The 18,288-nt window shown below is 30.6% G+C and overlaps 1 protein-coding gene across 4 annotated transcripts; it reads right to left on the bottom strand.

Moving 5' to 3' along the window:
- Positions 1–8,039: 8,039 nt before the first annotated feature.
- Positions 8,040–13,604, bottom strand: IQD13 (IQ-domain 13). Of its 4 annotated transcripts, none has more exons than XM_068610069.2 (6): positions 13,167–13,604; positions 12,056–12,144; positions 11,271–11,708; positions 10,164–10,391; positions 9,312–9,440; positions 8,040–8,942 (listed from the first exon to the last, which is right to left on the bottom strand). In XM_068610069.2, exons 2-6 carry the CDS (start codon positions 12,119–12,121, stop codon positions 8,205–8,207), a joined length of 1,599 nt encoding a protein of 532 aa, XP_068466170.2. In that variant the 5' UTR covers positions 12,122–12,144; positions 13,167–13,604; the 3' UTR covers positions 8,040–8,204. The 4 variants fall into 4 exon arrangements, with proteins under 4 accessions (XP_068466170.2, XP_068466171.2, XP_090156057.1 ...); XM_068610070.2 differs by having other exon boundaries at positions 12,815–13,538; XM_090299931.1 differs by lacking the exon at positions 13,167–13,604 and adding an exon at positions 12,944–13,087.
- Positions 13,605–18,288: the final 4,684 nt, after the last annotated feature.

Below are 18,288 nucleotides of genomic sequence, written 5' to 3'. Positions count from 1 at the left end.
AACATACCAAATTGCTGTATATAATAAATGGACAGAACCCTAGGTACCTACTTTAACTTATTATTTAAATCACATAAAGTATTTATTTATTATTTATTAAGCTATATAATTATTTAATTCGGAAAATGAATTATAGGATTTTATTGTTTAAAAACAAAAATAAAGACAATGTTTTAAAAGTCAAATAAGAATAAAGATTAAAAGAAGAATTTGGAATTTGTATAACGATAGAGTAAATAATAATAATTAATTAAAGTAAAGTTAGAGATAAAGATAATTATGTAAATTTATTAAAGAAAGGTTGGAGATAGATTTAATGAATAAAGCATTAGTACGAGCTTTGAGCAATAGGAGAATGATGATTGTTTAGGTGATGAATGAATTTTGGAGTAATAGAGAGCTTAAATCAATTTTCTTATCTCAAGAATAATTATTAATTTACCACTCAACTTTATAAACAGGGAAGAAGGCGTAAAAGAAACAATCTTAGTGGGTATGCAACTTCTAAGACTTAATGTCTCTAGTTGTTAGTTATTCATTCATTAGTTTTTCTTGTAAACTTCATCATGTGTAGATAAAGTCCTATTTTTGTGATTGAAGAGCAATGTATGAACTTTGTTATTTATGAATGCCTTTTCATTTTAGTTCCTTTAATTTTATTTTATGCTTAATGCTTAATATGCAAGAAATCACCGCTCTTGCCTATAGAACTTGAATGATGTTGCGAAACACTTTCATTTTTTTTAACTCTTTCAAATTATCCAAATAATTCAATGTCTGGGAATGAAATTGAATGTTTTTATTGAACTGATCCATCTTAATGCAGAAGCGAGCTATTGTAAGTTAAGAAATTGATTATGATAGTTTGTTGTTCTAAATAACCATGATTAAAGAGTTAACTTGGTTTGGCAATAAGGATAAGTGAACTTGAAAAACAATGCATTTGTAAGTAACTTACCAAAAGATATTTACAAAGAAAAAATTTAACTTCCATAAACCATTTTCAAAAGCATTTTAACAATTTTAAAATTTTTATCTTGGATCCATCATCTCATTTTGAAAAAGATAAAATGTAGGCACAAGACAAAACTAAGCTAGACTTCATCAAACACTAATTGGACAAATATCCTAAGATGTCCAACAACTAGTTCTTGTGGATACGACAACCCTTCTTATCAATTGTACTACAGTTGACTTGGTCCACTTGTTGAGAAATCACCCCATCAAATACTTAGTTGAGTCAGGAGTGACTTGTGTCAAGAATACTCAATGGATTAGCTATGAGTGATTACGAGTCCAAAGAATACTCGAGTGAACTTCGCAGTAGTAGTCTACTTAATTGAATTTGGCTTGTTGGTCAATAATTTGATGTAGTATGTTGCGACAGACAAACTAATATAAATGAATGTGTATATTTTCTCTCTTTCTTATCTTGTTTACATTATATGTTATCATCATCTATTATTATGCAAGAAGGAGAGTTAGTGTGAGATTACGTACTAAATATGTTTTCTTGAAAGTGGTTTTAGAGAAAGTATTTAAATAAGTGGTTGGTCAAACACAATAACTTTGATTTGCTCACTTTTCAAATTAATTAAAAAATACATTAATCAAGTGATTCAATTGAGTTGTAAAAATTGTGTCTAATGTCACCTCTCAGACAAAAGGGTTGCATTTAAAATAAATTTCCAAATATGTCTGCTTAACCAAATAGGTTATAAAGTGTTGAGGTTACATAATTTGTATTTCATCAAATGTAACTAGTTGAAAATCGTTTAGAAAATACATTTCATTAAGTCAATTTGTTGCAACAAATATGCTCAATTCAATTTTGTGTATGTGTAAGTTTATCAGATGAAACACTTACCATCTGATATCTTAATTGGAAATTTTGTTTGCATGTATGAGTTTTTCATGAATGTTCCATCAAGTTTTCATGTGCATAATGAGTCTCAATTTATAGGCATTCCAAAAAAAGATGTGGCTTAGTACTTGTGTGTTATCCTTGGTGTTAAAGTTTTTTAAAATGTATGTTTGACTTTTGGTTGACAATTCACAGTTATACTTTTTTTTATCGAGTAAAAGGACATATTTTATTTAAGCAATTACGTTGATCGTATTGACCGTACTAAAATGATTATACATTATTTAAGAAGTAGGTTGTACACATGTTAAGATCATGTTTAAAGTTAATGAATCTAATATTTCAAACTTATAGATGATTTTCTTGGACGTCTAGTATACTATTAAAATCGTTTTCCAATATCTTAATCATCTTACAATTCATGCTTCTATTATTCTTAGTTATTATTTGACATTTAATTTTGTTTGATGTCAAAACTTAAGTTGTCTTGCTTCCATTCTTAATCATTATTTCACATTTAATTTTGTATGACGTTGAAACTTAAGTTGTTGATAATTACTTATGAAATTTCTGACATTTTGTATTCTTTGATTGTTTGATGGTTGTCTTTATATTTATATTTATATATATATATATATATATATTATTTATTATAATCAAAATTTAAGGTGATCAACAAATGTGTATACTTGCAACTAATTGTTCCTTAACATAGAAGAAATTCAAGTATAACTTCTAGAAAAACGTGATTTGTGATCTAAATATACATATGCTGTATTATATATCATTATGGTTGTTTAAATAATTAGTTTGTGTGTGATGTAAATTGATATGATAATTATGAAAAGAAATTATATTTCATGTGACAGGAAAGAGGTTCGAAAAAGTAGAATTTAGTTATTTTAGAATGATTTTTATTTTCTTTAGTTTCGGGATGTATAGTGTAATATATTATTTTGAGGAAATTCGTATTCTTAGTATTTAAATTCGTAAAGAAGTAGTTTTACAATAAGTGTTAGAAGAAGTAATTTGAGAGTGAAATATGATGTGAAAAATAGGCACTCTTTCGGATGGGTCCCACTTGAGGAAAAATAGTTGATGTGTGATGGGTGAGAGAAAAAGGTGTTGGGCAGAGTCAAGCTATGCATTAATTATTTGGCCTTTCGTTAACATCAATGTTCTTCAAACTTCAAAATCATCACTCTTCCTACCAATCTACCTACAACTCCTAGGAACTCTCTATTTAGCAATACCCAACACATTATATACACATTTCACCAATGCATGCAAATCACTTCTCACCTCCAAATTTTAAAAAAACAAAAACAAAAGCTATTTTTTTTAATTGTATCGGTCGGATCGGACGAACTAATATCAACTGATTGGATAAAAATATTATAAAATATATAATAGTGAGTCATAATAATATTTCATAATATTTTGAAATATGAAAAAATATTTCCAATAAATTAGTTAATAACTGAATGATAATAAGAAATCTTATAAAACATTTACATTTATTTAAGGAAGAAACACATCAATAATTATACGTCAAATCATAACTACCATCTACACCATTTTACCTTTCCCTATAAATATATAAACTAAAATTAACTATACACAATTTTAAAACAAAAAATTATAAAATTAACTTTTGCATCAACTAATTTTAGTTTAGAAAAAATACATATTTTTATAAATATTTTTATTAAAAAATAATTGTTTATCTAACTACTCATGGGATGAGTAATGATAACACAATTACTATGGCATGTGGTAATCAATGTTAAAAATTATTGAGACGGTGATAAATATTTTATAATTTTTTTATTATGTTTCTAGATTAATATAAAAATACTCTAAGGTTAGGTAGACCCATTATTTTGGGTATTCTTTCTCTATTTTTTCTGTAAGATTAAATGCTGTGCTATGTGATTTTTGTAGAATTGATTCAAGATATTTCATACGTATTAATTGTTCTACAAAAGTACCTTAACAAATTGTATTGACAAGTTAGCAATTTGAACACTAGCCATTAATATTTATAAAGTTTTATTAAGGATAACAGAAATTTAATACTATAAACTAAATTCACATATTTTTTTTAATAAAATTCATGTTAAGTCCCATACATCACACATGAATGATACATAAAACTAAAAAAAAAATAGATAAACTCATTCAAAAAAAACAAAAATCAATCTAAGTACCTACGATAGTTTAAATAAAAAAAATAAAGACAAAAAGATAAATAATGAAACATTCTTTAATGTGTAGCTCCAAAAAAAGATTAAAAAAAAACACAACAATATCTAAAAAATTCAATCAAATGAACTCTCATTTGCATTCAACAAAATTAATAAAATCTTACGATATCATTGCAGGTCACTATCATTACTTTTTATTGGGTTAACCTGTTTTGGAGGTAATTTTATTGAATTTCACTCCAATTGTAGGAGGACGTCTCGGTCTCATGAGAGGTTTGAACTAATTCATCGTTTTCACTCAATGGTTCTTCATTTTCCATCTTTTCAATCTAGAACTTAGAGACCAATTTTTTTTTTTAAGAAAATAGCAATCGGTGTAAATTCAACTGTATCTGCAAGCAAGATGGTCGGACATGACTCTTGGGTCTCTTGTTCACCCGAAAGAGATCCAAAACAATTTTGCAAAACTAAATATTGAGAAACATACTTACAAGTAACTTGTTTGGCATCAACTAATTTAAGACTTGTTACATTAGTTGCAAATTTGAGACAAAAGAATCCTTCTAAAAGACCGGAATTTTCAGGAGGCAACAAGTTCTTTTTTCTTTGTAGCAAATCATTCTATTCATAAACATCTTCTAAAAGAGCACATGAATAAAAATATCATTATGAAATTTTGAATTCCTCTGCAGAGGTTTGGACAAAATAATAGACAATCTTATTTCTTTAATTTTTTTTCTCGTGAGTAATTTCTTTAATTGCAATAAATTAGTTAATTGAGTTTTATAAAAAAAATATTGAAGTAGAGATTTTGTATTATTTTTTAAAAATTATACTCAAAATATATTTATAACTTTGACTTTAAAGTTAATTATGATATTCTTTTTACACATTTATTCAACCATATATTATAATGGTAATATTATTAGTTTTTCTAATATTCACTTTTTTATAGCTTCGTAATACTTGCTTTGGAAAATATGCCTTATACTAATTCATAATTTGTTAATAGTGCAAAAAACTTTATGATATGTTGTCACTGTTTTAATGACGTGTCAATATAGTCATTATAAAACACAAGTGATGTGGTGGGCATTACTTTTAATGAAGAAGAAAAAGAAAAAAGTGACATTAATTTATATAAAGTTAATTAGTAGCGCATGAAAAACATTATACTAAATTCAAAGCAATGTTTTTATTATAATAATATTATAATAACACGTTTCATTGGGAATAAACTTATTTGCCAAGATTTTTATTGGACGGTTACACAATTTTGAATGGTTAACATTTATGATCTAAAAAAATCTATTTGACCTAAGATGCAAATTTGAATTTGCATTCATCTTTAGTGAAAATCACCTTATAGTCTCTCAATTTTTTTTTTCCTTTCAAAATGGAAATAGGATAGAATAATTATTTTATATTATCATAACTTATTATTTATTATGCTAATTTAATATGAAACCGTTAACTTGTTTCGTTGTAGTATATATAAAAAAAGGCGAATTAAATTTAATAAGATAGAGTAATTATATATTTTGACACGTAGAGCTAAATTATATTGGTAATAAAATATTTAAAATTAAAATTTTATTATTTAATATATAAAACAATCATAATATTAGTTTTATAAAATTTATATAATTTTAAGAGAAAGTAACTTATATAAATAAACTATAAATACTGTATAATTTTGTTAATACTAATTTATATAATATCTTTTATTTAACATATTATTTTAGTATTATATTTATAATCATTGGGATTTGGGACACAGAAATTTAAATGATTGCTTTTATTAAAATATTAAAATTAAATAATCATTATTTAAATATCTTTAAAATCTTTATTATATTTTCAAATTCTACAATTTTATATAATGTAAAATGTAGTTACATAAATTAAGTATAATTTCTTATAGTTTATTTAAATTGTATTTTGATAATTAAAAGTTAATTTTTAAAAAGTTATATGTAACTTTTTAATGAAAAATCGTGATTTGACAAAGCTTTATGTGTTGCTAGATATGATGTAGTTGGTACAGGAAAGGAGTAATCCTTGCATGCAATGTTGAGGAGAACTTTTTTACCTTCTTCACACCTCTATTTTTCTTTTTTACCTCTCAGCCCACCTTCATTATTGTCCCTCTTAGCCCACCTTAACTATTTTCCATCTCACACCCATATTCTTACTCACTGCACCTCTTAGCCCACTTTCACTCTTTTTCTCTCCAACCCCCATTATCACTGTCAGCACCCCAAACCTTTTCTCTCTCATCCTTTTTCTTCACAACCAAAACTGAAACGAAAAGATCCCAAGCTGCTCTAAAGGGGACTCATTTTGCGAAGAAAATGTCTGAAATATTAGACAAAATATAAAATGTTAAAATAATTTTTAAAATTAAAAATAATTAAAATATTAATATTTAGTGGGATGTAAAGTGGAGTAATGGGTGTCAAACCATCATTTTTCTTTTATGATGAATTCACCTAAATAATAGTGTTTGACTTTTATATTTGTTCAATCTCAAAAGATTATATGGGTTTCTGATGATGGAAAGTTATCAGATGATTAGGATTGATATTTAAAACAACATTAATTTTTGTTCATACAACACATGAATAATCATCTCAAGTGCAACCGGCTTCATCATAATCAATATTTTTTCACTGGACTGAATTAAATCATCCCCAAATTCTAAAGATATTGTGCCTCTGTAAACATCGATCTTCATTTTCGCAGTCACTAAGAATACTCTTCCTAGAATTAGTGTTGACTTTGTGTGGAGCTTTCTTCTTGCATATCCAGAATGTAAAAATCAGCTGGAAAAATCAACTAGTTAACCTTCTACAAGACATCTTCAAAGGTTGAGCACTGCTTTTGTTTGCAAGTTGTACTATCACATTTGTGGGTTTTAAATCTCCCAGATTAAGTGCTTTGTAAACTATTGATCACATTACATCTATAGACGTTCCAAGATCCAATAAAGCATTTAATTTCATACTTTGGAATCTGTTTTATAGCATCCAGCAACTCTTTATCAGCTTCTGGATTCTTTTGTGCTACTGCAGCTCTTAAGGGAAATGATAAAGGGACTTTCTGCACTGCAGAGATTGTCAAATGTAATTCGTTCTTGAGTTTTTGGAGGGTTTGTTAATCTTCTCTTTTTAAAAATTGTTGTCCCTGCCTCCTTTTATTACGCAAACCACCTTTGCTATGAACCTTATGATTCAGCACTTCACAACCTTTCTTGATATCGAATCTGAATCCTGTCTAGTTAACCGCTTCAGGACTGTCCACAGTGGTCCAGACTTATCACTCATTGTCTTTCACTGCAGAGACTTGAACCACTTTGTTGAAATTTTTCCTTAGCCCATGTGAACACTGTTAATGTGTCTCCACATGTATTAGCATCTTTTATCTCTGTTGCTTACCTAATACGATTTGGCTGCATCTATTTCTCCCAAGAGGTGCTTTTGGCTTCTACCAATGATGTTCCAACATTATCTTTTCCATTAATATTATTATACTAAAAAAAACAAATAAAAATTGGAATATATTAATGTCTTTGAATAGATCAACATGCAAGTTTGCATATAAATGGACATTTATATCAAGAGTCTAGTTCAGTGAGTTGAACAAAATGTATGAGTTAATGTAAGTCTGACACACATGTTAAATTCCTACATGGATAAAAAAGAAGACTCATATGACTTTTTGTATTCATCATCAGTTAGGAATGCTTGATACAAATAAATTGAAAGAAGTAGATGAAATTCTAGGTCCAAGAAATTGAATGCTAGCGAGGAGAGTTTCAAATAGGATTGCTTCTCGTCCGTTGGATCTTCAATCAGCCTCTTCTTGCAGATGCTCTAAACCTGTTTTTTTGTTAATAGTATTTAATTATAGTCTCTTTGTAGTTTGATTTCAGCTGCACCCAACAAAAGAGAAACCAGAAAAGAAAATTTAAAGTTACCAAACCACGGTTTCCTATGTTTTTATTAGTTTACAACGGGTATACCTGTCATCAAACTATCACCAATACACTCAAATCATAATCATAATGTAACTGATAACACCACCAACATGGACAAAATAAAATGGTTAAAAAAGAATAAAACAAAAAAAAATCACACAAATCTTGTAAACGGCTTTCTTCCCACCCTTGCGGGCAAAGACACTGTTGAATCCACACTCACGTTCCCTATAGATTCAAGTGGCTGAAATTTATCTGGCACCCTTTGATCCTTGCTTGAGAACCCTTTAGACCACTTGAAAGACCCTATTCCTTGTGACAATGGGAATGAGAGTCTCCTCTTTGAATCAGTACTTGTTGGAGTCCCACCAAGCCTTTCTCTAGGATTACTACTAGCACGTACTTTGGCCTTGGCAGAGAGGGTTGGAGCCATGTAGTTTGGCACTGAAAATGGTGGGCAGCTTGTGAGACTGTCATCATCCTTCAGTGGCACATCAAAAGATATATTGGCTCCCACACCCCTTGGTCTCAGATATTTAGACCCAGAGCCTGAACTGTTTGCCTGAGGAGTTCTATATGGAGGTGTTCGTACCGGTTTTGAAGATGTCACTATGGTTGATTTTGTGGACTTTGGTGTGGGAGTGTCCATGTTATCAAAGGCAAAATGAGACTGCTGTTGTCTTTGAGTGCTGGATCCGGGTCTTGGACTAGTCTTTTGCTCTGAGTATGGTCTTGGAGGTGTGAGTTGAAAATTCTTCAGCACTTGTCTTTCTTGTGGAGTTGCTGCTGCTGCAGGTGCTTGTCTTTCCAACCAGTTCCACCACCAAGGAAATCCACCTGATCGTGCATCTGTCACTGGGGTGTGACTTGATTTTGGAGTGGCTTTCCATAGCTGTTTGGCAGAGTCAACAAAGTTATAACATTTAGAGATTTTATTATTCCAAAGGAAACACAAAGTCAACTATGCTGTCCTTAAGTGTATTTGGTTCCAAGTCTTGGATGTGATTTTAAGAAACTAATGGTTACAACTCTCATCTCAAATGTGAAGTTTCCAAACAAGCGTTTACTTTTAAAATGCTACTTTTGAAGAATTAAGCAATTAATAGAATACGTGATCCCATTCAAAATTGGACAAAGAAAATAATAGAAGTAATGCACAAAATGCCATTTTTGTTTGGAGAATTAATTCTCCTTTTACTTTCAAAGAAATCAAAATAGCAAAGCATAAATGGAACGTGTAGTAGGTTCTCATCATGAGTACCTGATGGGAATATGCAAATGCCATTGCTCTTTCTCTTTTGATGATTGCTTCCACCTTCCTCTGCAACCTTGCCTCTACTTCCTCTTTGGTCAGTAAGCTATCATCCCACTCTTCATTACCTGCTTCAGACTACACCCAAAAATCCAAATTATTAAAATCACTTGATTTGATTTACATAAAAATGAACGCAGTTGGAAATACATGCAAGTACACATTTTAAAATAAAAGGTATACTAGATTAGAATCCACCACATTTTTTCAAGTTATATTGATTAAAATCATACTAAGTCACTAACTTCATATCTACCTTGATAGATGTCACAAGGAAGAGTATGAACCTCTATAGTTGAAAAGATAAAGTTGGAACTTGAGATTGTTTGCTCCTAGGATTAGGAATTATGCAACAGCTATAATTTGCCACATACAACTTGACAATTTTAAAATTTTTACCTGGTTACAAATGAAGTAGGGCATAATTGTGTAACCCACCCAATGGCTCAGCTAGTCATTAAATTTAAAGGTGTTAGGAGGCCTAACAATAGCTGGTAAAGTACATTGCAGGGATTGCAAGGACTTTTGAGATCAAATACAACTTTGCCATTAAGGCAACTCTACAAAGTGAAGGGCATTTTTAGCCTTTTAATATTGAAGTGCATAAATTAGCAAAGAGTAGTTGACATCTATAATGGGTTGAGCAACCATGAGTTCTAGATCTTGACACTTAAGCCATAGTTAGTTCCTGTTACTTAGCAGCTAGCAATTGAACTTTTTCTTTATCAACACAAGCAACGCGCATTTATCCATTTTCCCATGTTCTCAAAAAAATTGCATGCTCAAGTTAGAGAGGCTTACAGTGAGTTTTCCCAAGATACTGGCTGCTTCCTTATCATTCTTGAACTCAGCTTGATATCGTGCCTGGTTTTCCAACATCTGGATCCTTCGAGACTGAATCTGAGATTGAACTCGCACTAACAGTTGCATGTGCTTCATGGCATTTACTGTCTGCCTCTTCACATTCTGTCCTCTTACTACTCCTTGGAGCCTCACCAGACCCTTTAGTGCTCTAAAACTCCTCCTTCCCTGCATTGCATTGCAAGTATAACGTGTCACAAGGTTGATCTTTTTTTTTTCATAATAAAATTAAAAAACAGTTAAAACTATTGGATCAAGGAGGAGCATTCTTCATGCAACTGCTGACTCAATTTTAATTCATTAGCCCATTCATTCTCTCAAAGTTAGCACAGTAATCAGCCTATTTATGCACATAATTTTCAAGCTTGACACGAAAGACATGGCGAAATTTGGTTTTGCCAGAAAATAATTACACAACATGATGTGCTTTTATATTCCATTTTAACTGTGAATATTGTGCATTTAAATGAAGAATAATTAACTATATTATTTATTTATTCTTCTGCACTGTCAGAAACATGAATTTTTTCAAGGAATACTACCAACACATCTTTTATTATTGTCCAAGACTAATTAAGTAGGGAACATGATCCATATCACTTTCTAGTCACCATAAATTTCAAATAGTAGTAAGAAATGTGTTTGAAAGAAAGCATGTTATAGAGTTTCCACTTAATATTTCTCATTTTTATGATATGAACCTAAAGAAATAATAGACATTGGGTTCATCATGTACCCTTGAGTTCTGTGATTTTTGTTTACGTATTTTTGCTTTTCTAGCATAAATGAGAAGCATCCATTACCTACCCCTTACAGCATCATCCTAATTACTTAAGGGAGAAAGTATTAAATGCTTTGGAGATACACATTTACAAAGCCTAACTTGTAGTTATGGTGGAATGCATCAATAACAAGTTTTGATAAAATATTTTCATATTTTATTTGTAACCAGTATATCTACTTTAATTCATAAACATAGACCTAAGGAGACACACATTAACAAAGTCAAAGTTCTAGTTATGGCATTCAGAACACATGAAAGCTTACCATATAACCTCTATAAACAGCCTGGATCTTAGTAGCTGAGGCATTCTGGTGCCTCAAAGTTGGTTCTGGTCTGTAGCCAACCTCCTTGTGGTGATGAGAAATCCGGAAAGATGCAGCTTTGGGAGAGGTACTGGTAACTCGTGGCGAAGAAGCCCTGGGAGAAGCAGCCCTTGGAGATGGAGGCCTTGGAGAAGGAGCCCTTGGAGAAGGAGGCCTAGGAGAAGGAGCTCTTGGAGGGACATAAGGTGGAGTTTTGGGTCTCTCAGGAGGAGTGGCAGGCCTTAACCCCAGTAGTTGTTGCTCCCTTTCAAAGTCCCCAAAGATTTTCTCAATGCTACTTGGCTCTCTGAAGAGGGGGATGAATGAATTGGTCTCTCCATGCTTTACTTTTCCTAGACTTTTCTTCTTTTCTTTTGTGCCTTTGTTATCTGCATCCGGCTGTATTATACAAGATGGTCAGACATATTGGTAACAAAACATGCTACAAAAATTGACTTTCAAATAAAGAAATAACCACCATCAAGTAGTTTTGCTTTTAATGAATAAAACAGCAATATGATGTAACATGCTGGAATGAAAGGCAAACAACCTCCTAGATCACTTTGCAAAATATTAAATTATCCATTAGTGGTCATGGAGGAACCTAATTCACTAACTGCAAATTATTCATTGTAATTCCAGTCTCAAATGGCTAATCTTTTTGTCATCTATTGGAGATGCCAAATATAGCAACAAGCAAGAACAGCGTACAAAATTCAATCAAGCATTTCATTTATATTACTTACTTTCCCCTTGGAGTGGTGAGTGAAAACCCTCTTGATTGCAGAAAACCAACTCCCCTTCTTTCCCATATCAGTAGCATTACTGTCTCTTCCTGAAACAGAAAATGAAGGCAAAAGATCACGTCCTGTGCATGCTGGTGCTATTATAGAATTAATAAAATTTTCAGCTAGCTTCAAATATAAGATGAATTAAGAACTTGATTCTCATAACAAAAAAGAGAAGAGACATACGAGGACTAGAATACAAGATAACAAAGAGATTCATTTCAACTATACCCACGCATAATTCATTCTTCTGTGACAACATCATCTAAGGCTATATATAGCAATCTATATGGAATGGCAATATCATGTTTTCTTATCATAATTTTGGTACATATTATATTTCTCCTTTACCAAGGGAAGAAATTTATGGAGAGTAAAGCCCACCAGAACGAAATTAAATGAAAAAGCCCCTTTATGCAGCGGACGCAAGAAGAAGAAAACGGTATAGTTTTTAACTGGACACTCGTGAAACAAACACACCAATCTAAGGGTACATGACTATATCATTGAAGGTACACATAGAAAGAGTATGGAGTATATGAGGAGGACATGAGTTCATATCAGTATAATCTAAGGTGAGAAAAAGAACGAAACTTTGAACTGAAAAAAATGAAAGCAAAAAGAAAGCGGAATTGTCAAAATTAAACGCCAAAACAAAAGAGGAAAGAGAATTCTTTTCTAGGCACCAAGGAAAATTGAGTAGAAAGAAAATCCTACATGATTTGTGAAATGAAAGCTTAGTCAATTCCGAAGAAGAAGAAGAAGAAAGAAAGACCAAGTTGTGAACATGACAGAGAGGAACTGAGTTGTTCTCCTACAGTTTCAACAAAAACGAGAAAAGATAACCTTCTGACAGGCTCTATAGTGGAGATTATGGCAGGAGGATCCCGAGGCCAGGTTAGTTAATGCCATGTTGATGAAAATTAAGAAGCAAAAGGAAGAATCATGAGTCAGACAAGTCCATGCCCTTAAGATTTATAAGATAACCATAATAACTAACAAATTTAGCACAACCCCAAAACCTATTAATAAAACAAAACACAAAACACAAGGATCATAGAGAAGATACCTTGTTTGTGTTGGCAGAGGTTGCTAGAAGAACTCCAAAAAGTGGTGTAACAGGCACAGAACAGTGCAAAGAAGAGGGTACCCTCTATCTACCTCTTTTTCTAGCCTCCCTCCCCTTTCCAGCACCACATGATTCTTGCTACTTGGATCAAATATATCTCTCTCTAGAGCTTAGAATCCAATTCCCTTAGGCTGTGTTGTGTGAAGTTACTTTTCCTCAAGCCACCTTTCACCTTTTGTGGGATTTATAATTTTCTATGTTTTGTGGGATTTATAATTAATTTTTTTTTCTTATGGTTCCATGATGCATGATGATGAGAGAAGGAGAAAGAAGGGCTGGTTGGCCACTTTCTCACTCAATGTGGACAACTTCAACCAACTTTACTTCAATGAGAAGACTATGTGGACACCTACAAAAGAATTACATGCCACTTATTATAAACGGTTGAGTTTGGTACCATGCTCTTTATTTCCTCTTCCTTATTAATTCTATTATAACTTTCATTATTGCCACCTTACCAACATTTTCATCTCCACTGTTATTTTTAGATCTGACAAAAATACTGCATAACAAATTAAAAAGCATGGACTTTTATTTATGGCCCTGCCATGTACCTGTTCATCCACACCACGCTTCTTTGGAGACTCAAACACACGCGCCTACTTTTGCAAACACGTGCATACTTAGTCTCTGAATGCATAATAGAAGGATATATCCGTTGAAATAGAAGAAATTGGAAAAAGGGGATTTTTTAGCTTTCCATTGCATCTCAAGAACCACTGAAAGGTTCTATCTTGTCGCATATTATTATTATTTGAGTGCTTGATTTGTAACATTTTCCATGAAATATGGCAGCGTCATGAATAAGAAAAACACAATTTTTCTTTTAATCTTGCGCTGTAATTTATGTTCTTCCCTTCATGATGATGATGATGATACAGTTCAGTGCCGTGGTTAACAAAAAATAAATTATCCAAATCATCGTGATTCTAATTAAGTTTGGTTACGTGTTTGTTTTGGCAAACCTTAACTACTTGGTGTTTTGTTGAAAATCTGTAATCTTAAGAACTAAAGGCCACGTTAATCTTTTGAAAAGTCTTGGTTTGGCTACAGTCAAAACCAGAGGAGGCAGGTAGATTTTAAAAGGGGAAAGGTCATTTAACTATCAACTGATGCAGGATGGACCACCTTAAAAATATTCTTTCTTTGATGATTGCTTAAGTTTTTTCATAAATATTTGTCGTTCATACCTTCAACTTTTCAGCAACGTGTTTAACCCTGTAAATTGTGTGCAGTGAATTGAAATGTTTTTTTTTAAACAATCAAATATTATTTGGAATCCGAGGAATGAAATCACTCTTAATTAAAATTGAATATTATTAGGATTACAATCACTTTTCACTAAATAATTGTGTGTTGTTTGGAATACAATAACTCATAGCTAAAACTAAGTATTGTTTGAAATGTAGTCACTTCTGACTAAACAACTAATTGGAACATATTCACCTCTAGCTAAGACACTTGGTTGGTTAGAAAAATATCTGATTGCACCACAAGATTGTTCACTAAAAAAGGTGTTACGTCTTATAACATACAAGATGAAGTTCAATCTTCTAGGTTGCTAAAGAACATAATAATGCTCTATCAACGAGTTATGCTTGCAATCTTAAGATTTCAACTTACAATTGTCCATAACTTTGTAAGTTCGTCGGCTTTCTTCTTCAAAGATATATTTTATATAGAGAGGGGTGAAAAAAAGAGTTGTGGCAATCCTTTGATAGTTGTTTGAAACAAAGAGAAGTCTTTTTTTATTGTATTTGTTCTTATAAATGTTGAGGATTTTATTGAATTCTCTCCATGTAACACTTAAATACATACTTCTATTTGAAGGAATGTTTTGAAGGAACGTTCTGATACTTAACATAGCTTATCAAGATTACGTTAAACTCCTTTTATCTTAATAGAGTAAAAGTCAAGATCATACAAAGCGAATGAACTATGCAACGATGATAAACTCTCATTTTAATGAAGTTGTTTGCATAAAAAAAATTCGACACACTTCTCAAGATCTTCTAATGTTGACAATCTTTGAGAGATCATTTTGGTAGTCAAATGAGAGAACATTCTTTACAAAGATACTAAAAATATCTACAAATAGTATTATGTAAACTTTTGAAACACTTATATTATTATTTATCTCAAACATAAACTTTATCAGACACAACACGCGGACATACAAACACACACTCATACACTCATCCACACACACATACTCACACTCATACATTCTTACACACACTCACACCCCCTCCTTTCCTCGCATCACACACAAAAACATACACACACATCTTCATAAGTGCAGAGAGTGTGTACACTCATCCACGTACTCATGACACACATACATATCATCGCACTATTAATATTAATTCATAGTTTAGCACTTATTTATGACTACTTAATCAAAATTAGTGGAAATTTTGTTAATATCTTCTCTAACCTTCTTAATTATCTAAGAATACATGAAGCATTGAATTTGTGGAGTCATGTTGGAGGAATTGAAGAAAGGGAGAAAAGGGAGGGTAATGATTTGGTTTGAACTAGGGCAGGGTTAGTATAAACCCAAAAGAACCGTGTGGAAAATTCTTGGCTTGGGGCCACGTATACTATATTCTGTTTTCCCACCATTCAATGCTCCATCTTTATCACATCACATAATACTATTATAAGGAAGGATTAATCAATGCTAGTTTATCAATCTCAATATTAAACAATAGGGTTATCATCTTTCAACTTTTTTTAAAAATTAATAAGTTTCTAGAACCATTCTTTTGTGATTTGCATCCTTAATTTTTTTTTTTCAATTTTTGTTATTGGGTGTCTGAAATTAGTTTATGCTTGATTGAAGCAATAAAAAATTGAAACAGTATTATTATTTTAAGAATCCAATTAACAAATTATAGAAGATTGAGAATTTCTTAGTGTGGATACCTAATTAATAAATTTCAAAATTATGGACCTACGAAAATATTAAACCTCAATAATAATAATATATGATTAGCTAATAAAAACAATAGCAAATAGTTGTTAAACTAATCTATTATCCATGGTTACACTACAAGAAAATTATGAAATAAAAACCAATTTTATAGATCAAAACTAATTAGTTGCTATAGTGACTAAATTAGAGATCATTTTAAAGATTAAAAAAAATGGTTTTTAAATTAGTTTCTATTATTGTTAAATGTTTTCTAAATTGGTATCTAATTAGCAACCAAAGTTTTTGCTACCAAATTTAGAATATAAATAATTAGTAGTTAAAACCTTGGTAGCTAATTAAATATCAATTTAGAAACTATTTAACAATAATAGAAACTAATTTAGAAACCAATTTTTTTTAGTTTCTAAAATGTTCTCTAATTTAATTATATAACAATTAATTATTTTTTTTATCTAAAATTGGTTTCTATTTCATGTTTTTCCTTGTAGTGTTAATTTTGAGTTCAATGAAAAATACTTTCAATAATAAAGATGTATATGGTCAAGTTAAACAATATTAAGTATTAAGTTGAAATGGAGCCAATTCACCTATTGCTTTAGACGCTTGACAATATTGAACGTGAAAAAGTATATATGCCCATAGTTGAGAAAAATTTATATTCACTTTTTACAATATACACAAATTTATCGAATTAACTATATTTTTTTAAAATAAAATTAATACTTTTTCTTTAAAAATTTGTAATATAGAGCACAGCTTATATTGATTTTCAGAGGACACATTGATTGTATTCAATATTTAATATTATTCATGTACAAATTAATTTAGGGGTTTAGGGATTGAAAACAAACAAAATTGAAAAATGAAATACAAGAAGATGAAATGTCAATTCATAGATTCAAGATCCATACAATTTCTCTTATCATAATTCTCTAAATAATCATATCCAATTTTGAACAATTAAGTGTCTGATTTAATCAATTCAATATAAGAAATGTCATTAAACTAGAAAATATGAATCAAATTAAAATATAATTCGATCTAATATATTTTTAGTTATCAAATTAATATTTAATTAATTCCCAATTTGATTTCTAAACACAAATGGAAATTAATATCATAAAATACAAATCCAAGACAAAACAAGCTCAGAGCGTTAAATAATTGGTACAAAACTCAATTCACATTTTTTTTATCCTTGATTTAATGAATTAATCTTTCAAGAATTAGTTTTTCATGTATGAAGGATGAAAAACACAAAGTAGAAGAGTGTTAAGATACTAGACGATCCAATTAGTTTTAGATGATTCCTTGACTCATTGGACAATCTTATGATAAGAGACTCTAAGTATGTTTTGATGATAACATAAAATTAAAAAGATGTGTTATGATTTCTATCAACAATATTTAGAGTGCAAAACTTACTAGATCGGCAAAGCATAACAAAATCACAAGTACACTTTTTAAGAAGAAAGATGAAGTAACTCGTCAGATGATGCGCTAAAAAAACAAAGAAGTTTTGACTTCACTGAAAGCACTAGACAATGTCAATATGAAGAAGTGATAGATTATATCTTCACTAAACATGAAAAATTAAATGAACCAAAACTCCTACTCATGGCTTGCAAGGCCAACAATAATAACTCGTTAGATGATGTTCAAATGTGAAAAAGTTATACGAAGGTCTCACAACGCATGTCAATTCAAGTAACTCGTTAGAAGATGTCTATAGAAGAACTCAATGGACCAAGCTCAATACAACGTTAGAGAAAATTACACTCAAATGCTAAACGTTGAAAGCCATGAACACGTTAGACGATGATCAAGTCAACATGGCAGACAACGATCATTTGACAGGAAAGTTTCCAAGATTAATATTTTTATTCTATAAATGTTTGAATAATTATCAAATGTTCTCGAAACTCGTTTTGATTATGTGAATCCATATAAATTAAGATTATATCAAAACACAGTGCTTAAAGCCAAGTATAGAATGCTTTACAATGAAGAATATAAAACAAAACACATGTATCTCACACGGTAAAATATTTTTTGAAGTATGGTTTATGGAATATATTAAAAATAAATTATGTTTATTAAGATTTATTCCAAGTATAAATCCAG

This window comes from Phaseolus vulgaris, chromosome 3 (genome assembly GCF_051622355.1).
Source record: "Phaseolus vulgaris cultivar YP4 chromosome 3, ASM5162235v1, whole genome shotgun sequence".
In the NCBI taxonomy this organism is placed as follows: domain Eukaryota; kingdom Viridiplantae; phylum Streptophyta; class Magnoliopsida; order Fabales; family Fabaceae; genus Phaseolus; species Phaseolus vulgaris.
Note: the sequence above shows the minus strand (reverse complement) of the source record. Positions and strands in the feature narration are given on the sequence as shown.